This window comes from Maniola hyperantus, chromosome 8 (assembly GCF_902806685.2).
Source record: "Maniola hyperantus chromosome 8, iAphHyp1.2, whole genome shotgun sequence".
In the NCBI taxonomy this organism is placed as follows: Eukaryota; Metazoa; Arthropoda; class Insecta; order Lepidoptera; family Nymphalidae; genus Maniola; species Maniola hyperantus.
The window spans coordinates 3,439,495-3,464,050 of record NC_048543.1 but is presented as its reverse complement, the minus strand read 5'-3'; the positions used below and the strand labels follow the sequence as shown (position 1 = coordinate 3,464,050).

The 24,556-nt window shown below is 36.4% G+C and overlaps 1 protein-coding gene across 1 annotated transcript in view; it reads right to left on the bottom strand.

Annotated features, from left to right (window-relative positions):
- Positions 1-8,624: 8,624 nt before the first annotated feature.
- Plc21C (Phospholipase C at 21C) overlaps positions 8,625-24,556 on the bottom strand; it is a 132,184-nt gene continuing 116,252 nt past the window's right edge. Inside the window, exons 15-21 of the mRNA XM_034970898.2 lie at positions 15,067-15,228; positions 14,394-14,508; positions 13,620-13,818; positions 13,037-13,184; positions 12,090-12,221; positions 10,314-10,433; positions 8,625-9,377 (exon numbers count right to left, since the gene is read on the bottom strand). Coding sequence (XP_034826789.1) covers positions 9,330-9,377; positions 10,314-10,433; positions 12,090-12,221; positions 13,037-13,184; positions 13,620-13,818; positions 14,394-14,508; positions 15,067-15,228 — 924 coding nt within the window. The 3' untranslated portion in view covers positions 8,625-9,329. The remainder of the gene's footprint in view (positions 9,378-10,313; positions 10,434-12,089; positions 12,222-13,036; positions 13,185-13,619; positions 13,819-14,393; positions 14,509-15,066; positions 15,229-24,556) is intronic.

The following is a 24,556-nucleotide window of genomic DNA, read 5'->3' as shown; positions in this document are numbered from 1 at the left end:
AGTATAGACAAGGTTACAATGTAAGTACTTACAGGTTTTTGCACTTATTACATAGGTACATACTTATAACAATTTTATTTGCAACAATTTTTTACTCGCACGTAATACTTTTTGAGAAGCTTTTCTCAAAAAGTAGTCAAATTTCGAGGAAGGACGCAAGTTAAAATTTTGAAAAGGTTTTACAAAAATCTTAATATTTTAATGTAGGTATAGAAAGTGTCTTGAGTTACATCCTTAGCACACCGTCGCTTTCGCGCGCGGTATGCGGTTACCGCTTGCGAAAACGTTAGTGTGCTAAAGACGTCACGATTTTTAATAAACGAAACCGCTATTATAGTGTGTTTTATTTAACTGTCACAGTATGGGTTGATACACACAACAGTATAGGTTAAATTCTGATTGAATTTTACCAATAGGTACAGTGTATTTTTGAATCTTCTTTCTTCTAATATATCCTATCTATTATTTGTATTTTGAAAATCAAAGGCCACACGCGGTCGATTCAAGTAAATTGTTTTCTGTAAAAACTCTAATTCATTTTAAAGTTTTTCACGACTCGTATACGTATAAAACGCGTAAAATTTAACTCCTCATGCGCCATTTTAACTTTTTGTGTCAATTTTTCATGTTAAAAGTACGATTTTAGTCCTTATTTTAAAGGTGGTACCGTACTTTTGACATGATAGTTGACCCAGAGTTAAAATGGCGCGTGAGGAGTCATATGTTACGGACTATAGCAATTTCGTTTACTATAGACCATTATTAGTTCAGAAAAATAGATCAACTCATAAATATTAGATACAATTAGAAATTTTCAAAAAATATAGTTGACATAGTTACATAATTTATTATATTTTTGTATTTTGTTGTGATATAAATGTATATTAATTGTTATTTTAGTATTTACAAGTAGTAATGCAATTTAAACTTTGTTTAAGATACGGTTTTTATCTGCATTTTATCTTACCTGTATTAAATTTACATCACTCTAGATAAAAGATAAAATACAGATTAAAGTATAATTAATCCACGTATGATATGGTATAACGATTGAAAAGAAAAAAAACTTTAGGCCTTCGAAACTTTTAAAGGAAATGGAAGGGAAGACAATTTTAGAAAAATGTTAATATTTAAATTCTTGTTTAGAAGACGCATCGTACCTACTTTTAATATTACTTAGTGACAAGTATTACTACGATTCAAGGCAAGAACAACTTTGTGTTGCGTACACACGTACTCATATTATATTAACCAGTAACCACTACTTGTAACATTGATTTTATACGACTATCTACACTAATGCAAGTTCATTTGTGAAGTGATAAACCGTATAAAGTTATAAACCTACATAACTCAACGTTTTGCGACTACTTCGGCTAGATGGCACTACACGCAACATTTTTTTATCTGTAAAACAATATGGCTGCTCTCAGGAAATTGGGGATTCCCCAAAAATATCGATATTGTTACTCATGGCTCTTAGCTTAGCTTTTTAACAGAGCTTTTTTTCATAGATTAAGGAATAACATTCTCACTTTGGAATGAGATATGAGTTTATAAAATAAAATATAATTCACAAACAAATGTGATAATAAGCCTTCTAATAAAAAACAATATTCTGAAAATTGGCACAAGTTACAACTAACATCCTCCGTGCCTCCTTATGGCACCTACTTGACACTGGCAAAGTTTATTGTTATGGTCAGGCACTAGAAAAAACCACAATAGAAAAGATGAAGAGAATGTCTGACATTTTTATGCTATTCACTCACGTTAAAAAAAGAATCCAAATGAAATAGAAATGTATATTTCTTGGTATCGATAACTTTCGATATCCGTATCAAGTAAAATACCGATATTTTTAATTTTATTGAGGATCCCCTCCCTAATGGAAATTGTCATCACAATATATTCGCTCTAAAAATAATAAAACAGGCAAGCAACACTACTCTGCTCAAAATTGCTTAATCTTTTGGTGTTATACGGTCGGGTATACTACATACAATAAATACTATGCCTTTCAATTACAACAATTAATATCGCCTAAAAACGTACACAAACACATGAAATCGCGTAATATTATTTATTGCGTTTGTATATCAGTTCAATTCCCTAGGATTGTGGTCTACAAGTATTGTGTTAAGACACTTATTTGATTCGTGAATTGTATGATGGATGCAATAAAAAAATGTATGTTGTAGCTTGATTAAAGGTGCAGACAAACAGCTGTGTTGTCTTGTGTTGTGTCACAATGCACTCTGGCAAGACGATCGACTAACCGGAGGGCAGCTCGAGCGTCAGAGTGCTAAGTGTCACAACAGAAAAATGGGCACATCTTCATACAAAATGTATGACTCCTCGTATTCAGTTGCATGACAACACACTAGAACCACAGATTATATTATTTAATGGTGCCCTCCGGTACAGAAGGACCATTCTGCAAACATTTAAATAAATAACTACTTACCTTCGTTACGATGCAAAATACAATCCAGCTCGCATAGAACTGCGGTCTGAAATTTAATAAACGCCTCTCTTTCTATCGCGTAAAGTATTATTTCTGATTTCCTTCTATCTCATATGAGTCGGGCGCGGTCGTAGGTATATTTCTCGGGTCACGTGACCAATTGAGCCCAGTCTACCGAAACAAAGTGGTGTGTCTGCACCTTAACATTAATAATGGGGATTGTCGACTTGTTACTTTGTTTCTCGTGAAATTTATAGTTTAACGCAAAATACCTTGCTATCAACCAATACATATGATTGTAATCATTAATTTGAAAAAACCCAAAAAGCGCATTTTGTCTTTTGTGTATTTTCAGACAGCCAAACGTTCTAATCTATTAATTTTTACATGGAAATAAATCGCTTAACTCTATTCCATACATACAAGGCTCGATAGACTTTTTATTTCTACTCCTACATCTGTAGAAACTATCCCATAGATTATACTGTATCATAATAACCTGATACACTAAATATAATATTATTACTTGATAATAAAGTTAATATACCGGGTGGAAACAATAAGTTTTCGCAGGCGATTAGTTCCTCAATATACGAGATATTACAAAAACCTTTTTAAGTTTCCTGATGAATAAAATGGCATAAAAAACTTTAAATAAAACTAACCCAACTATTTAAAAAAATCCATTAGAAGCACATAACATTATTGAATAATAAAGTATGGAAGCTACTCAAAATTCAAGAAGAATATTTGTGTATTTTCGAGTAGGTATTTGTTCTTTTAATACTGGTGCCAAGTTGTTAGACATCTCATTCATATAGCAAATAATCACCCGCAGCTTTCATGGTTTCCATCCTGTATGTTCAGAATAGGCGATAGATAGGTATAGCAAGAGATTCCCTGTTTTACTTCGTGGTTATACTTAGGAATACAGGACAGATTTCGCGAGAAATGTACCGTGATATATGCCGTTATATTATATAGATATTTAATACCCTAATAAAGTTTATATATATTTATATGGCACATCATCATCATAGTAATCATATAACGCAATGAATTTCAATATTAAAGCAGCTTTAATATTGAATCGATTTTACACTTTGATGTAAAGAGTGACTTAATAACGTGAAGACTATTCTTTTAAAATATATAACTTTATCTTTGTGCGAGTAAACATACGATATAAAATAACATAACACATTTTATCTCATCGATAAAAAAAATTCTTAAGACAAAATAATTGTAGATATATAAAAACTTTACAACAACACAATTTAATGGCATTTTAAAATAAAATTGAGCAATTCAATGGCATACTTAAGTTGTACCTATTTGTGTAAAATACTCAACATTATTTTGACTCCGTGCCACTTTTTATCGTAATGTGCGTATTTTAGTTGGATCGAAAATATATATTTTACTGTATGAAAAAGGTGAAGTCTTTGTATTTTTGTGCTTTTAAAGTTATACTTACTTTAAACCATATTATTCCATGTGCACTTTTCGACAAAAACTTATTTTTCTCAGCCCAGTAATGAATGATTATGTTGCGGTTATTTCATTTTGATTTTTCATTATAATACTTCACATTTTCGAGGAAAGTTAATTAGCATTGCTTAAGAGCTCCTGCAAACTACAAACTTTGTGTTCCACCCATACAAGGACTTACGGGAAAGGGAGTCTTAACCCAAAAGAGGGTCATGGTTACGAACGACTCTTACCAAGGACCAACCATCAAATAATCAAAAAAAACGCCAATATAACTCGACAGTGTTTGGAACAGAAGACTTTTACCTCCTTTTGTGTTATAACTCCCTTGCTTTTGTGTTATAACTGGCCTAATCTAGTTGGGCAGACCTTTTTCAATGTAAGGGCCAATTAATTAATTTTATTACTATCAATTGTAGAATTTGCGCACATCTCTAGTTGTCATGCCTTTTAAGCAAATGGCTTCAATATGTACCGGCCAATAGATTTTCCATTTGCCCTTAGATTTGTTTGAATTTTTTAAAATTCGCTAGAAGTTACATTCATAGCTAAGGAGAAATACCTAACTAGGTATATACAAATACAATATATTTTGTAGAATTCACCCTTTCGAAGATACATTCTTGCCTTAAAGACACCCAAGCTAAGCTCCAAGTTAGTTCCCTAAACTTATCAACCAAAATTGATAATTAACCAATATAATATTACAATAATTAAAAATGGCCGCTTGTAATAACAATAAATAATTAATGGTATATTAAAATACCGGTTCCTAGAAATTTAAGACCTGTCACAAGTAAATAAAGTTCAATTTCCTATTGATTACAATATTCAGATCTTATTGTAGTTCTTGCAATTCTCGACCACGCGTGACTTGTGGTTACGTCGTATCGTAGACGGAGTAAAAAATCTAGACAAAGGAACGTTTGCTTTTTCATTCACACTAAAAAGAGAGCACAGATAAAGTTACTAATGTGATAAACAGAGACGCAGCTAACCTATTTTTTGTCCCTTATCGTGTAACCGGATTTTTTTCAAGGAATACAACTTTAGTCGCAAAACAAACTTTGAGAATTCGTGGCATCATTGTATTTCTCATTAGTTTTTTACTTGTTTTCACATAAAAAACGTTTAATACAAATGTTGTTGATCGGTTAATACAAATATTGACAACTAAACAATGGTAATTGTCGTGTTATTCATCGTTACGTCGGGCTATCGCTATCTCAGTCGCGGTTACACAGTACTTTAGTCTAGCTTTTTTATTCAGTCTACGCGTCGTATACAAGCACATTGCGTGAGTGTGAGTGTCTGTCGGACCAATCAGTTGCGAGCAAGCGCTCATAAACGCACCTCACCTACTTATACCGATACAACTCACTCGATAATTGCAAGAACTATATCGGACTAGTTGAAATTCCAATTTTCTTTCCGCTTTGTGCAAAACTGACTAACTAAGCATGGAATGTTAATCTACAACCTATGTTACTGACACCAGTTAGTGCGAACGCAAACATAATTAAGCACGCGTGCGGAAAAAGTGGGTTTATTTCAGCCTGAAACTTTACCAGGCGATCTGCTTTGAAAGTACATAAATATATTATATGGAAAACCAAATAACTAATCATACTGTAGATATTCTGCAATATTAACGATGCAACAATGCATCAAGACAAAATAAGATTAACTGCCGTACTCAGAGTCGCTGATCGTTACTTAAGATTGAGTTAAAACGAGACAGATTTATGTGATAGATATAGCTCTGTCTCGTTTTAACTAAACTTAAGTAACGATTAAGCGACTCTGAGTACGGCAGTAAGTATCGATACAATATTAATTATATTCAGGACTATTTTAAATCAATGAATAAAAATATATACCTAGTCAGTATATTTATTTTTTATATATCCATGTAATTTATATAAAATACATGCCACTCTTTTCGCAATCATGCTAAATAAATATATAGATGTATATAATAATAATAAAACAAATACAATGACGGAAAACCACTTAAGAGTTACTGACTTTTTCGCACGGGAATTATTATTAGTTATTTCATTAATAATTTTTTTAATTTAGATTTTTTATTAATTTAGAAATTAGTAATATTATGTTTCACAGTTCTTACCCATCTTTGAGTATAATTTCCAAAAGAATATAACATTGGATTACTTTTTAATGTAAGTTTTTAATATAATTTTTATAATTCTCATAAAAAATTTAAAATCATTACTTATTAAATCTGTAAATTGGAAAAACTTTAATTCACTAACCAGAGATATTGGAATAATCATAATAAGACTTCATAATATTAAAAGCTACAAATGTTATATTATATAAACAATATAAACAAAAAATACTAGCGTTTGTGCCATAGATATGTATTAACACTACAGATTTGTGCAACGCGAAAGAGGGTATTTTTTAAAAATAATATAACTTCGAGTTACAATAGACAAGGTTATTAAGGGCGTAAGCTAAAACTGCGCGCGGGTGCACGCTGGCATATCTGTATTGAAAAGGATTGAACTGCAATCAGCCTAGTTTAATGGGACATGTGGCAAATGAACTGAGATAGAGATGACTGTCAAGAAGTATGGCTTATTTAATGATTTTTTGGACAAATAATAAATAAGAAAATAATCCATTAACGGCGGTTACGCGCTCATCCGATCCAAGTCCATGAAAATACGTTCTTTTTGTTTTGTATGGGTAGCTTATGCCATATCTCATGGATAATCGCTGGTATTCTCACGGATGACGGATAGAACTCGTGTGACGGAAGTACAGTGCGTATTCGCCGTAAAGCAGTCTACTCGGTATAAGAACGAGGCCACACGATGCGCTTCCGGTGCTTTGCGGCGTCGCGTCGCACCGTTGTAGATTTGAGTATTGGGTGCCACACGGGCACTGCGTTGCCGCTCTGGCAAAAAGTATGGCGTTGCAACGCACTACCCCTCCCCGCCTCGTCTCTCTGGTTTCAAGACGGTTGCGAGTGCGGTTCGGCGCCGCAACACGTCGTAACGCATCGTGTGGCATAGCAAATCGATTTATATGTAGGATGACGCACTGTACTGTTCTGGCGCTGCACCGCCAACGCAAATCATCGTGTGGCTTCACTCTAAATGAACTTGGCTTGAGACCAATATTGTAGTTATGGCGTTAATTGAGACGAACGCTCGGATACCAGCTCCTTGCACTTGCGAGAATTTTAGCATACGCCCTTAATAATATCGGTAACGTTATTTTGTTATACCGTTACGTAACGACTCATAGTGACTAGCTCATCGATGCAACGGAAGCGTTAGTATGTCAAACAACTACACTAAAAACGTTAAATGCAATAACGAGTTAGTTCAACACGTAATATACAAGACTGTTACCGATGACGGTATCGCGAGATAAAGCTTTCCGTCCACTAGACAGGTATTAAGTAAATCTAGCGTGTCCATTTCAAAGCTAACTACTCCTGTAGTCTTAGTACAAGATTTCACATCTCACTCCAACGTTGATAGAATTTGAGCATCGAAATACTTCAGCATTGGGTAAAATGGATCTTTACAGCCTTATTTAAAGCTCAAGTTCGTCCATTTGCAGCCAGTGCGTCCAAACAGAAAAGTTGTGAAATTAAAGAATTTTTGACTATAAATCCGTTTTAGGTTCATTTTACTTTGACGTTTTTGTGTTTCGACTCTCAATTCTATCGACATTGGTATTACGAAAGATGTAAAATCTCATACTAAGCGCACTAACGACCAACGATTTAAATACTAGATATTCAAGACATATGTATGTAAATAGATAGCAAACCTATTTAGTACGTAATATTAGACTAAATAGCAATAAATAAACTTGTTGAGGACTGCTTATTAAATAAAATATACCGTATTTATTCATATCGATAATAACGGTACAAAAGTGTACCTACTTTTATGTCGGTAAACGGTAAGATGCGATACAGACCAGACTAAATAAATAGAAAATAGTAGGTGTAAAGGAGTATAGTAGTAGATTGGACGAAGAATAATTGTGTATATTTTTTATTTGTTACCCGTATACTGGGCGAAAAACTTTATACGATTTTATCGTGGATTTAAGCACTAAACAGAGAAATCAAGGCAACGGTCCAAGCCCCAAGGCGAACTCAGATAAGTATTTTTCAGTTAGCTTTTGTATGAAATATATCACATATTTCTTACAATATCTAACTATAAATCACAGCGAGGTCATTGGTATTGGTATTGGAATTCGTACGTTAGTACATAGGTACCAGTATGAACATCTCGATAACGATATGCTTTCAAGTAACGAAACTCTCTAACGTCAAGACAAAATGGCCCAAAGTCACCCTATTTTAAGGCTCAAATTCGTACACACTAAACGTGACTTTCAAACAGGGGGATTTAGGTAATACGTCCATCTGATACAGTGTTTCAATTCTCTAAATCTATCAACATTATCGAGATGTGTTAACTCGTACTAAGGGTACTGGATGATACCCACAGCCATTTATGATTTAAACCCTGGACCGTTTCCACCCCGACTTTTGTGTATTTTGTAAACATACGAGTAAACGCAAAGACAGACTAAGTCAACGCATACAACGTGTGTAACGCCTCATAACACACAGCCCCCCCCCCCCTCCCCCGTTCCCACTTGTCGTCTGTCGCTTCATGTTCCAGTGGCAATACATTTGGACACAAAATCGGTTTCCGACAAGTGTGAATAGCTTCATATAAAATGTTCTGCCACTGGAACATTTTAAGTTAAATCCGGGCCCGACAAGCGACAAATGGGAACGGGGGGTAATATGTTTCTAGATCCTGACGTACGTATATTTTCTATTGAATTCTGACGTACTTTCCGTACATCAAAAACCATTAGAAAACATACGTATCTGGCATATACCGTGCGTTGCTTTCTTGGACCAAGTTTACGCTGTATACGTATGACCAATCTGTCTTTACCTTACATACCCAAGACCCACAATCACGCTCAAGAAGTATTCTAGAATGCTCAAGGCATATTTTTTGGTCAGTTTTGTCATTTTTGCATGCAATTCAAGCTGCACCCTACTGTAATGAAGTAACGCCTAAATTTGAGTGATTTTTTAAAACAGCTTTGTTGTGATTATTTCTCAGCGGTTGGTAGCCTTGGTTGTATTAAGTCGATGCTTAAATCCGATAACGTACACGTCACAACGCTCAAGGTAAGTATTAAAAACTACGAAAACGAACTAAAGCTATGAGATTGCGGAGACGAGAGTCGGCGAAGGCTCCGCTTCGCTCCTTAGGAGGTAATATCACAGATTCCTAAAGGAAATTAACACTTGCGGCTTGCTGCCACCGGGCGCGCTCGAGCGAGCGGCCTAGCCCTCCGGAGCGCCGCCGCACAGCCGCTCTAGCTCACATAATTCCTATAATAATAGAATGCATTATTTAACTTACCCGTGGGGTGATTACGTATTTCGCGACATGCCTGCGACTGGCGTAAATCTCGCGATCATTGCTCTCAAACGTCCGGCTAGAGAGAGACAGCAATAGCCACAAAGCAGAGGAAGAAGAGAGACAGCAAATGAACTGTGGGATTGCTACTGCTGTCGCGTTGCTGTCGCTACTTCAACGTTTTACGTAATCACCCCGCCGGTTTGATTCCTTCACTATGTACAGTACGACAAGGCTCTCTTTTCACTTGAGTGACATTGACAGGGGGGCGCTGTTGGAGAACAAAGGCTTAGACTATTCAGACAAGAACAAAGAGGACACTTGACGGCAACGTTAGTTCCGATTTTCACCAAGCACCAAGATAGTCTTGTCGCACTATACCTACTGACTAATACTACCCTCTATCCACGAAAAGAAGACAAAAATCTCAGTGGGCGCTAACCATTTAGGCCTAACCAATCACAAACGAAAGTATGTTTTCTAATTGAATTTCAAATGGTTTTGAAAACATTTTCGAATCGAATTTCGAATGTTTTTAAAAACATGTCTGTGACTCAAAATGGTTAACGCCCACTGAGATTTTTGTCTCTATATTTTGTATAGGATTACGTAACAGAAAGAACGCTATACTAACTTGTTTCCGCGGATAGAGTATAATAATATGCTGTTTTCTAAGCTATTTTACAGCCGCAAACTTCATTAAAGAATTACACAACCAGAAAGTTATGTACAGAATCTCTACATATTTCTTGTTCGCGTAATTAGACATGATGCAGTGCAAACCGCAGTCGGGATTTTAAAAACGTTTTAAATTAATTATTTGTAAGTATATATTTTTTTGAGGATATCGTACGCTCTTATAACATCATGCGCCATCTCTATGCTTGCGTGCGCGCTAGCGTACGTACCTGATCGCGATGCAGCTGAAGCGCGGCGCGCATGCGCTCGTGAGCACGCGCTAGCTGCTCGCGGCGCTGCGCGTGCTCCAGCTCTAGCCGCGAACACTCCGCCACGCCGCGGACCACAGACTGCAACGTACACCACATTTAAAGTCATGTACAGAGAGACCTCTTGCGATCTACCTCGCAAGATCGAGGGATCGAGCGATCGAGGGATCGAGCGATCGAGGGGATCGGTGGGAAATCGCAAGAGTCATAGTGAAAGAGAACTCACAACCACAACCATTCTGCCACCACTAAACGAATGAGAACAACAGACCGAGCAGTTAAAGCAAACGAATGTGAATTGGGTATTTTCCTACTTTTGAATTTGATAAATATGTAGGCTCGTCAGCACCAGAAGTATGTTATTATTATCGAGATTGAAGACTAAACCACTAAAAGTAACCTTAAGTAATGGTTAACCAGATACGTCAGGATTACAACCTTTAGATTAACCGAGCCTTCGTGGGCATACTAACATTATTCTTGCACACTACGAGAGATATCACAGACTACCCTCAACTATTAACCTACCGTCAATAATGAGTCATGATAACAATGTCTCTTATGAGACTAGACATCGCTAACTAACACTAGCTAAGTCCCTACCTAGCGACCGGCTCCAACCATCCCCATACCGGCCCCAGACCAACCAGCTAACCTAGCACACCACACTTAGTTCAATTTACTTCAACTACAACAATCACGTTTGTCTAATACAAATTGGAACGATACAAGAAGGACTTACCAGATAAACAGCTATTCAACACACACTATACCATCATTCACACAATCACGTCACTTTCCACAACCTAGTACTGAACCTTTAACAACTGAAACCACATTAGGTCACAACAACAATGATAATAATAAAACCTACAGTACGATACACATAGTATCCACTGAGAAGTGCCCTCGGCAAGAGCCACACGAATAATAATCTCCTCGTACCGCCGCATTCACTTTTATTGTCTCAAAATGACGGTGGGGCGACTACGTAATGTTCAATGAGCAAAGTGTTTACAATTAAAATGGCAGCGCGCCTGCAAATATTATTACTTTATTATAAACTAGGATAAAAATAATGACGTACGCTGAAAAAAATATTAATATCCAACAAAATTTTACAAAGTTACAGGCATTTTAATTTTGGAGTGGGAGGGTCTTCTATCCCTTTCTCGCAAAACGAAAATTTGTATGAAACCGCACGAAGCTACTATGGCATTAGTAAGGTGTGACGTCAAAATGCTATATCGCATTTCTATCTAATCAGAAATATCTAAATGCTTCTAACTTTTTTGTTATTTGATCGATATTAGTTTTTCAGTTTACGTCATTATTTTCATCCTAGTTTATAGTAAAGTAATAAAAAAATTGGAGTCACATACCCAATTGACGGCGTGGTCGATGGACACCAATCACTCGTTCGCCTTCGCTGTAATAAAATCTATGAAGACGAGCGAATCAGTAACGGAGACTGAGGAGTTTTGTGACAGAGTTGTTACAAAGTAGATTTGATTTTGGTAGGTATCGATTTAGAGAATTTGTAATGATTAGTTTAGTGCTGTTTTGATGTTCCATATGACGAAGTACCGACAGCTCATAAGAAATGGAGGATTTGACTTTCGTGACAAAAAAATCCGAGAGTAAGTTGTTGATCAATATTTTGTCAAATTATCAATAGTTTGAACACTTCTCTGTTCCGCCTCAATGGACAAACACATTCAGTAGGATAAAACGTACCTGCGAATGTATTTCTCGCTTTCTCCTCAGTATTTCATCCTTATTAGTAGTTTTGGCTAATGCTTTCACGTCCTCCTTGCGCAGATTCGCCAGTTTGTTTAGTGTTTCTTTCTTCCGAAATTCCAGCGAATCCTAGAAAGATAACATAGTTTATTTAGATTTAAATTCCTATGCATGTGCTAGTTCCCGTTAACACGGCTTGAAGCTAGTTTGGTCGAGATAATATAGAATGTAGTAAATTATTAACTTCGGCAGGACATACCCTTAAATGCGTAGATTTTTTTTGAGTCTGTTTAGTGAAGGGGGAACGACATGAGTGGCTTCCATGATTGTTTCGTTGTTATATCACGTCATACCCTGCCTCGCACCCACATACAAATCCTTTCTGGAGTATGATCAGTGGAAATGTACTGCCACTATTTGAGCTTACGCCTCTAGAATTAATGTCGATGCCTATATACTAACACCCATGTTAAATATTGTCGCGCCCGTTATAAGCCCGCACCCAAGAGTTGTACACATTTTGCCATATTGTCCTCTTCTCAATCAAAAAGGCTACAGATTTTTACCCTTGGAAAATGTGTCAGATTCCCGTGTATAAGTCCCGCAAATTGCTAATGCGCGTGGCCGCCATTTTAGTGACGTCAGCACAAGACTGAAGTTTCGAGCTGATGGTATATTTTTACTTAAATATACGTCAAATGACGTCATTTCGATGTTAATGAGACATGGTTCCAGCGCAATAGCAATTTGCGGGACTTATACTCACGGAAAGCTCCTAATTTGCTGCTGCTGCTCGTTGCCGGGATCCTCTTGTGATAAGTGGTGGTAGCGCAGACGCAGCTCCCGCTCATCTTCCACGGTGTTATCGCCTGTTGTCCTGAGGATAATGGTCACTCCTTGGCGGGAGGCGGGAGTGTAACTTATCAGAATGGCCGTGTACTCACAGAGAGCGCCTTCATTTGCTGCTGCTGCTCGTTGCGCAGTATCTTCTCGAGCGCCGCATAGATCGTGTGATGGTAGCGCAGACGCAGCTCCCTCTCGTCTGCCGCCGTGTTGGCGCCTGACTCCTCTCCCGGGACCGATGGCTCACTCCTTATAAAGAGAACAACATCATTTAGACCCGCTGCATATTTGTAGGAAATGTGTCAGAATTTTTTTTTGACGAATGAATGCATATTTGTAGGAAATGTGTCAGAAATTTTTTTCGACGAACGCTTGACGATCGTCCCGTCCCGTTCACGCACCATGGTATATTATCTGAAATTTCAGTCTGGCAAATCTAAGTTCGCGATTGGCCGCCAGCTCTGATTCTGAAGCAAATTTTTGATGGTGTGCGAGGTCCAGAACAAAATACATGAAGAGCGCGCCTTCCTACAACCTGACCCAGTAGATTTTGGACGTCTGATCCGGAGAAATTTTGCGGGGTCTAGTACAAAATGTATGAGCATTAAAAGAGAGAAAAAGATATAAATATTATTAAAAATAAATCCATCTCGACCTGTCACGTACTATACATGGTCCACTTACATGTTCCGCGTCGACAGCCTCTTCACAAAGAACTTGGCAGTCACGGGTTTGGTCCGCGCGTTTTTCCGGCGCAGTGCATCCAGCTTCCGCTCCAATTCCGCCCGCTTCTCCTTGACGACTTTGCTGCTCAACAATGTTTCCAGCGACTCGTCCGGCTTCTCGTCAGTGGTTCCACCGTTGTATTTAGTCTCGGCATCCTCTATAATTTAAAGATTTTTGATAAGCGAAGATTCCCCTGGTGCAATCCCACTTCTGATACGCATTTTCGCAGGGCACATGTCTTTAGATCCAAAAGAAAAAGAAACTTTAATTGAGGCGCCACGAGTGACGAGTACGACCAACTATCGTCGGCGATAGTATCGCCCGGTGGAGATAGGTCTATAAGAGTTGTATTGAATTTGATGGCACGGCGAGACTACAAGTGAAAGACCCAACAAGAGACCTATGCCCAGCACTGGACGTCTATCGGTTGATAATGATGATGATAAGTACAATAACTTTAAACTTCACACACTCACACATCCACACACAATACGCACTCACACACATATGCACATTTTAATTTTGTATTCTAAATTTTGTTTTTGTAGAAAATAAGTATTTGTTTGTGAATGACGGAGGAGGAAAAGCGGGGACCCTGAAATACAGGTTTTGCAAACTTACTACCTATTGTAAGAACAAATAAATGATTCGATCATTATAATCATGTGCCTCGTGGACCATCGATTTTAGATTCAGACGGCATATCTTAGCTATTATAATGTACCCACTTACTTTGAGGCTCTTTCTCGTTCGCTTCAGTGTTTTGTGTGTCTGTCTCATTCTTCGTGTTTTCGGTCGCGATGCTAACATTTTTTGGACTGACATCCATACCACTAGATGGCCGGTCCTAGAAACGAACAATAAATAATTAGTTTTAAAGATTACATATTTTTTAAGATTTTTTTAAATTAATTTTCTTGCGATTTCGGCCGCATGCATTGTTTTTTTTTTAATTCTGTGGGGACTTTCCGGGGTAAAAAATGGTCTATTTCCGTCTCCAGGATGCAAATAATCTCTATACCTTCCGTCAAGATCAGTTTATTGGTTGAGCAATGAAAAGGTAACAAACAGACAGACAGGCACTTTCGCATTTATATTAGTATGGACGAATGATCTTCGTCACCGTGCTCTCAACCGATGATCATTAATTTCTGGATAGATTGAAGTACAAGTTGAAGCCGTTTGGTTCTAGCACGGTCTTGTGCCGTTTGTTTCCTGCAGCTCCCTGCAAGTTAATACCATCTGTCCACAATAAGCCGCTTCAGATATGATTTTATTTTTTTCAGGATCCGGTTGGAATTTTTCAAAATCATTCCTTAATGCCTTTAGTGCATTCCTAGGGTAGTCAAACAATGTTTTGCTTGGACTATAACTATAGACAGATGGTCTATAAAATTTGACTCACCCGTGGGCAAGTGGGCACAGGCGTGGGAAAAGGCACGCTGGGCTCGTCCGTGTCGTCCGTCAACACAGCCAGCTGCTGCGTCCGCTTGTCCATCTCGCTCTGGTACTTGATCGGATTTGCCAAAGCTTCCGCTAGCTCTGAAAGCCGGTCTGGCACGTAGTCCTATAAAAGATATGGGCACAGCGTAAATACATAGTGAGAGGACGAATTTACATATCCCGATTCGTTTGCAGAGTAATGTGAAATAGTTGAATAGTGTGAATAGTTGGTGTATGCGATGAGATAAAGGTGCAATAATGTCATAACTTCAAGTGTTGGAAAATTACTTCTCTCGAATTCGAATATTAAAAAAACAGGCCAAGTGCGAGTCAGGCTCGCGCAACGAGGGTTTCGTAATACAGTCGTATTTTTTCGACATTTTGCACGATAATTCAAAAACTATGATGCATAAAAATAAATAAAAATCTGTTTTAGAATGTACAGGTGAAGACCTTTCATATGAAACCCCACTCGATATACTTATCTTACTTCGAAAATAAAAAATACTAATTATTAGTTTATGACCACAATTTAATTTTTTTTGTGTGATATAACCACATATTCACGGTTTTCAGATTTTTCGCCGAATATCAGCTATAAGACCTACCTACCTGATTCTAGGTCAACGGGAAGTACCCTGTAGGTTTCTTGACAGACCGACAGACCGACAGACAGACAACAAAGTAATCCTATAAATGGGTTCCGTTTTTCGTTTTGAGGTACGGAACCGTAAAAATGAATCCAATTTACTTAAATATTATACTTATCATATTATACTGATTGAATGCAAACATTTACGTTAGTGACAACACTTAAGGTGACGCTGGATGCACGTCCGAACTGCTCGGCCCACGTGGGTAACCTGTATGCTATTTCACCTAACATTGTGATAGAAAGAAATAGACTCAGTGATGAGCAGTGTAGCGAGTGCATGCGCTCACACTAGCGTCCGGATATATTGATGATGGCACACAGATAGTTGGACAGATGTCACCGATGAATTTTTGTAAATATATGATTTATGAAGGAACTACTTATTAGGCGGGGTCGCCTGCCACGAGTACTCGTAGCAATACTAAAACACTTACTGGGATGGTCCCAATTACTACGCACTATGTGAAATTGTTTTACCTACTGAAATAGATATTTTTAAATTTTTTTTGAATGATAATGATTACCTACTTATCTTTTGATGAATACTATAAAATCTCACTTACATACATACCTATTAGGTAACTACTACCTCAGCGTGTATAAACAACTCGTACTTATATTATATTATAGAAATCCATACTTCTATGAAGTGTCTGTCTGTAATTTCGAAATAACTACCGCAAGCTCATAATATTGTTATTTGAACTGTACCATAACAGCTGAATCAAATGTTTTTAAAAACTGTCTGTCTGTCTGTCTGTTTGAAGTTTGAACGGGCTAATCTTCGGAACGGCAGAACCTATTTTGACGGGACTTTTACAGACAAGTAGAGAATTAACAAAGGATACTTTTTTAACCGACTTTTAAAAAGGAGTTGTGTTTTTCTACCTATGTACACAGAAATCTCCGAGATTTCTGAACCGATTTGCGTATTTTTTTTAATTGATAAAGAAACTTTGCAACATTGTCCTATATAAAATGTGGATTTCAACTCCTCAATCCTGATGCTGCAGGGGACATGACCACCAAAACTTATGGGATTTTGAAACTGTCGGTTATAAATTGATATTGAGAGGTAGGTACCTATATCTACCAAGTAAAGACTTTATCATTGAACTCGAAGACCCACTTCTCGACCCTGATGCTGTACCTAAGGAATTGCATTGCTAAATCGTGGTGATCCCACGGAATTTTAAATGAATCATCGCCCACGCCCGTTCGGTACCCTCATTCCGCACATTGTTTTTATTAGTCAGTCCACCAATCACAACAAAGCATTCTCCCCTGTCCCCCGCCAACATTTTACGATTTTGTTTTCATGTAAATCCTTGTATATGCGTACTCTAGGAGTTGAATTCTCTGTGCTGGCGGATTACCTATTAGGAACTCATGATTACACATTCGTTTGTCTGTGAAAATAAATTTTGTTGCCTACACTTATCTATTAGTAGCGACTAAAAACTATATATACCATCTACTTGTGTATAAAAAAGTCTAAATAAATTCCACTTTGATTTCAAAAATGAAAATTTTATTTTTATAAGTAGGAAGTAGGTACAATTCAATTTCCCTCTAAAAGCCCACTACACACATAAACACAATATGTATCATTTTCTGTTTCAACAGTCACATTAGATGTATCATTCGACGCAGAACTATTGAAGCTCTCCATTTCATTTCTGGAATTAATAAACATACAATCAACGTAAATATATTGTGAGTATTATCTATATAGAATGTATGCAAAAAACATAGCATAACAACTTACAAGTATGGTATGGGTAGACCTTTCAATATTTAGTACGGAATTGAATGTTGCAGCATCATGTTGGATTTCAGTGGTACGTATATTGGGCACATTCATTTTATTTTCCTTGTTTTCTTCTAAAAGGAATGTCTTGAGTCACTAAAATACAACATAATTCAGCATTGACAAATCTGACAACAAATAGTAAATCTCTATATTATTATATAAAAATGAATCGTTGAATGTGTTGCTGATCGCAAATCTCGAGAACAGCTGCACCGATTTCGCTAATTCTTTTTGATAATATTCCTTGAAGTACGGGGATGGTTCTTATGGAGAGAAAAATTTAAAAAATGTCCTGAAAAAGAATCGACTGTAGGCGGTGCGAAGTTCGTCGGGGCAGCTAGTAACATAATAATTATATTATCCTAATCCTAATTCCTAATCTAAATATATAAAAGAAAAAGGTGACTGACTGACTGACTGACTGACTGACTGACTGACTGACTGACTGACTGACTGATCTATCAACGCACAGCTCAAACTACTGGACGGATCGTGCTGAAATTTGGCATGCAGATAGCTATTATGACGCAGGCATCCACTAAGAAGAGATTTTTGAAAATTCAACTCTGGAGGGGGTGAAATAGGGGTTCGAAATTTTGTGTAGCCCACGCGGACGAAGTCGTGGGCATTTGCTAGTATCTAAATAATATCAACTTACAAACACAGTGTCAAACTTTCAGAAGCTGGCTCTAAATGGTACGGTGTGATAGCATCATAATCTAATTCAATTCGATTTTTTGCTTTGTCGTTTCCTTGCCAAAGAAAATCCCGTGATCCACTAAAATAGAAGTATAATATATAAGTATTTATTAAAAATAAATAAATGTCATCATCAAATTCACCATCCTGGAGAACCTTGAAAACGACACTCGCGTCTATTTTTTATAAAAAGTGCTGGCCCGCCATCTTAGATTAAAAAATTAATGTCATTATCAAAACCAGCATCCTGGAAACCCTGAAAACGACACCCATTTCTATTTTTTGTGAAAAGTGCATGTCTACTATTTTGGATTTGAAAATAAATGTCATTATCAAATTCAGCATCCCGGAAAAGTACATATTCAGTCAAATAAAATTCCCGTCGAGTCACATTGTTACTCACGTCGGGTGTGACGCACGGGAATAACCCCGAAAAAGTAATGGCATTATCATCACAAGATAATATTATGGTTTGGAAAGATTCTGATGAATTTTAATAGATCTCCTCTTTGCAAGGGATTTGCTTTTGCGAGAAGCTTTTGCGAGTCTAAACCGTTTCTTTTTCCTCTTCCGCCAATCCATTTTTGTTTCTGTTACACGAAAACTCAAGTATATAATTAAATTGTCTAAGCACACAATATGACCTACATACTTATATTTGTAACTAGATGATATACGCGACTTCGTCCGCGAGGATATAGTGGTTTTTTAATCCCGCGAGAACTCTTTCAAAAGCGATCACTATTTCAAATTTCAGCCAAATCCGTCTTGTACTTTTTGCGTGAAAGGGTAACAAACCTATACACACACACACGCAGATACAAAATTTCGCCTTTATAATGTAAAGTGTGATTTGACAACCCTGACTTTCGGAATTCGGATAAGTCCAAATTATATTTTATTACTAGTTGATGCCCGCAACTTCGTCCGCGTGGAATTAGGTTTTTAAAAATCCCGTGGGAACTCTTTGATTTTCCGGGATAAAAAGTAGCCTATGTGTTAATTTAGGGTATACCCTAAATTAACACTTTTATCTATCTCCATTCCAAATTTCATCCAAAACTGTTCAGCCGTTTTTGTGTGATTGAGTAACAAACATCCAAACATCCACACACACACATCACTACACCTATTATAAATGTGATAGTGTGTTTGTTGGTTCGTTGGTTTGTCCTTCAATCACGTCGCAACAGAGCAACGGATCGACGTGATTTTTGCATGGGTATGGTTGACCTGGAGAGTGACATAGGCCACTTTTTATCCCGGAAAATCAAAGAGTTCCCACAGGATTTTTAAAAATCTAAATCCACGCGTACGAAGTCGTGGGCATCACCTCATCATCATCATCATGATCAACCCATCGCCGGCTCACTACAGAGCAGGGGTCTCCTCTCAGAGTGAGAAGGGTTTTGGCCATAGTCTACCACGCTGGCCATGTGCGGATTGGTAGAATTCACACACCTTTGAGAACATTATGGAGAACTCGGCATGCAGGTTTCCTCACGATGTTTTCCTTTACCGTTAAAGCAAGTGATATTTAATTAATTAAAACGCGTATAACTCCGAAAAGTTAGAGGTGCGTGCCCGGGATCGAACCCCCCGACCTCTGTTTAGAAGGCGGACGTCCTAACCACTAGGCTATCATAGCTTCACCTAGTTTATAATATTAGTAGGATATATGTAAACTACTACCACCAGCTGTCGATACGATGCATTCTAAAATAAATCGACCGACCGACCGACAGACCGACCGGCCAAGTACGAGTCAGACTCGCGCCCCGAGGTTTCCGTACTACAATAGTAAAATGTTTATCTCTAAATCTCCGTTTAGAGATAAGCATTTACAATGTAACTTAATTTATTACTACTATGTAACTAGAATTTCGGTACATATAAAAATGAATCGCTAAATGTGTTGCTGATCGCAAATCTCGAGAACAGCTGAACCGATTTCGCTAATTCTTTTTTTATAATATTCCTTGAAGTACGAATATGGTTCTTACGGAGAGAAAATTTTTAAAAAATTCCTGAAAAAGAATCGACTGTTAGGCGGTACGAAGTTCGCCGGGGCAGCTAGTAAAAAATAAAAATAAATAAATAGGTAAATAGTATTTTTTGACATTTTGCATGATAAATCAAAAACTATTTATTATGCACTAGATGATGCCCGCAACTTCGTCCGCGTGGATTTAGGTTTTTTAAAAATCCCGTGGGAACTTTGATTTTCCGGGATCAAAAGTCAAAGTCAAATGATTTGTTCAAAATAGGTAATAAATTACTCTTTTCGATTGTCAGTTGTTGGATTTGTAAAATATAGTGGTGATAATTATTTCGCAAACGCTACGAGGGTTCCAAACGTGCCCAAGACTGAGAAGAGCCCACAGCTAACTCAGCCGGGTATTCTTTTTATTATCACCACTTTACAAAATCATAAATTAAACTTATTAGAACTATCACAAAGCCGAGCAACTCATTCCCAAGCTTGCTTATCATTTAAATAATCCTTTACAATGTAATAGGATTTTTTAATTAGTTTACGTTTTATGAAAACTTTGAACTTATGACAGTCACTTTTTTTGTTAATTTATTTATGTTTTTATATACGTACAATAAATTTTCAAAAATATATTGATTATGCACTGTCATAATTTTAACTTCTCTAAATTTAGTTCTCAGCGACTCTCGTGGTCCCATACTATATATGGCTCGAACAGCCCTTTTCTGCAGCACAAAAATAGAATTTATATCAGCAGCATTACCCCATAATAATTCCGTGGTGCCATCTGAATCAGGGTTTCTACTGAAAACCAGCGCTGTATGTTTTTGTACTTGTGCAAGACAATATGCATTTATGCTGAGTAGGGACCTTTTTTTTTGGGTTGTGCCACACATGACATACTTTATTCCGGCGCTTCTTCTACTTGAGGTTTTTTGACTTTATTACTCAAGTATAAGAGGCGCTGGGATAACCTAACCAGTTGGTAACTGGTAATGTGTGGTACAGCTTTAAAAAATAAACGTTTTTTTCTTTTCTTTCTTTTTCTTTTCTAATAATATGCCATATGACATAATGCTGTGAAAGTAACTAAAATATACTAGTCTCGCCGTTTCTATGTCTGTCAACTGGCGAATCTTTTTTACCGCATATGCAGCAGAACTGTCTGTTCGATAAGTTATTTATATGAGAGCCCCATTGAAGTTTCGCATCTAACGTTATTTCCAGAAAAATAGCGGTATCCACTAAATCTTATTTATCATAAAAGTAGCCTATGTCCTTCCCCGGGATGCAAGCTATTTTTGTACCAAATTTCATCAAAGTTGGTTAAATGGATGAGCTGTGAAAAGCTAGCAGACAAACAGACGGACAGATAGACAGATACACTTTCGCATTTATAATATTAGTATGGATAAAAATAAATAAAATCGGTTTTTGATGTACAAGTAAGGTCCTTTTATATGATATCACACTTGGTTTACTAATCTTACTTGAAAGTTGAAAATACTAACTATTCGTTAATGAACACATTTTTATTTATTTTTCGTGATGTAACCACAAATTCATTGTTTCAGATTTTTCCCCTTACGTGTGTTATAACTGTTATTACCTACCTGCCAAATTTTATCATTCTAGGTCAGTGGGAAGTACCCTACAGGTTTCTTGACAGACACACTGACAGACTGACAGATAGACAGACAGACAGACAACAAACTGATCCTATAAGGGTTCCCTTTTCCTTTTGAAATGAAATGAAAATGAAATGAAATCATTTAATTTTGCTAAATGTGAGTAGTAAATGATCGTACATATATAGATGGTCCTTTCACATTTTGCCATTTATGTATGGCGTGCAAAATATGTGGTACTTACAATAAATATAGATTTAAGAAAATAACAAATAGAAATGACCACGACAGTAAAATTTTTAAAAACTTATAGTTACATTATCAAAACGTCATAATTCAAAGTAATAGTAATTTATGTCAAATCCCACAGTTATCCAAAAAATCCTTAACACTATAGAAACATTGGTTAATTAAATAGTCAAACAATTTTTTCTTAAATTTAGATATTGGTAGACTTTTAATGTTGTCAGATAGTTTATTATACAAAGTGACAGCCATACAATAAGAATTGCGGGAACATATCTCTAGTCTTCGCCATGGTATTTTTAATTTAAGTTTATGTCGGCGGCGTCCGTTATCAGGCTTCATATCAAATAAATGCACATGTTTCTTTACAAATAGACATGTTTCAAATATATATAAACATGGCAAGGGTAATATCTTTTTTTTTTTAAACAAAGGCTGACACGGAGCTATTATATCCGCGCCACACAATGATCTGATGCATTTTTTTTGTACTCTGAAAGCATTTACGATATCGACAGAGTTACCCCATAGTATTAGTCCATATCGCAGTATAGAAGCAACATAACCATGATAAGCAGTTGTAGCTGCTTCTTCAGAGACTGTATTTCGGAGTCGATATAATGCATATACAAACCTATTAAGTTTTTTACAAATTATTTGTATTTGTTCCTTCCAATTACAATATTTATCAATTGTAACCCCCAAAAAAGTTGCCGACGGCACCACTTTTATTTTTTCATTATTATAATTAATGTTAAGGTTAAGGGATGAGCTGTTATAGGTCTGAAATTCAATTATTTTGGTTTTTTTTAAGTTAACGCAAAGGTTATTTAGATCGAGCCAATGAATAATCTTATTTAGTGCAACGTTGATGTCTTGTTCAAGTTCATCTTTTAACTTACTTTCAATTATTAATGTAATGTCATCAGCAAAGAGAATTGTGTCATTTTCAACCGTGTCTGGCAAGTCATTTATATAGAGCAAAAACAGCAGAGGCCCCAAGATACTTCCCTGGGGGACTCCCGATTTGACCTCTTTGTATAACGATCTATGAATAGATTTATGTTTATTTAGTATGGTCGTAATTTCAACACATTGTTGTCGTCTATGGAGATAGCTCTTTAGCCAGTCGTAGCCAGCACCTCGTATACCATATTTATAAAGTTTTTCAAGAAGAATCTCATGGCTGACACAGTCAAAAGCTTTGGACATATCCAGTAGTATAGCAGCAACTGCTCTTTTTTTGTTGAATGCACTATTTATCTTTTTAATTAAATCAAAGCATGCTAATGTAGTTGAGCAATTTTTTTGGAATCCGTACTGGTTTGCTTTTAGAATCTTGTTTTTATCAATGAAGTCGTTTATTTTGTCAAGCATTACTTTTTCGAGAATTTTTGAAATAATTGGTATAAGAGTTATAGGTCGGTAATTATTCATCTCATTTTTTGCATCCTTTTTATGTATCGGTTTAACAATAGAATACTTTAATTTTTCAGGAAAAGTACCATCTTGAAAAGATAGATTTATTATGTGGCATAATGGCCCTGTTATTGTTGGTGCACAAGTTTTTAAAATCTTCGTTGTAATGCTATCATAACCTGTAGAGTTTGTATTTTTAAGGTTCTTTATCACTTTATACAGGTCATATTCAATAATGGGTGTTAAGAACAAAGTATTAGTGTTAAGTGGTATACTTTTTAAAGAGTTGTAAATATTTGTGGCTTGTTTAAACTTTGTTATGTTAATAAAGTAATCGTTAAATTTCTCTGCAATGGTATGTGGATCATTATGTACAACAGAGTTAATTTTTATTTCATTGATATCATTTAATTTACTGTTACAATTAAAATTATTCTTAATTAATGTCCACGTTGCTTTACATGTATTGTTAGCTCTCTTAATAAATCCTATGCTTCCTATTTTTCGTGACCTAAAGATACAGTGCTTTAAAATTTTTGCGTATCTGGTGTATTTTCTTAAATTTAGTTGTTTATTAGATTTTGAATATATGTAATTTAAATAGAGATTTCTTTTATTAATACAACACTTTTTTATACCTTTTGTTAACCAACTTGTTTTTATTCCTTTTTTTACTGTTTTAACTAAAATATGTGGGAAACACAGGTCATAGAATAGTGCGAAAATTTCATAAAACTTATTAAATGCTGCATTGGTTTCCGTCTCATCGAATACTTCGCTGAAGGATAGTGATGCGATGCATTTGCAAAATTTGTCTATATTTTCGCGACTATAGTCTCTCTTGCTCTCATACCAGAAGGTGTTATTTTTAAGTTTATTTGCTGTAAATTTACAACCAAGTGTTTGCGCGGTGTCATGATCCGAGAGAGCTAACTGGTGTGTCCGGGGGGTGACTCTTTTATCTTCAATGTTACTTATAATAAGATCTAGACAGCT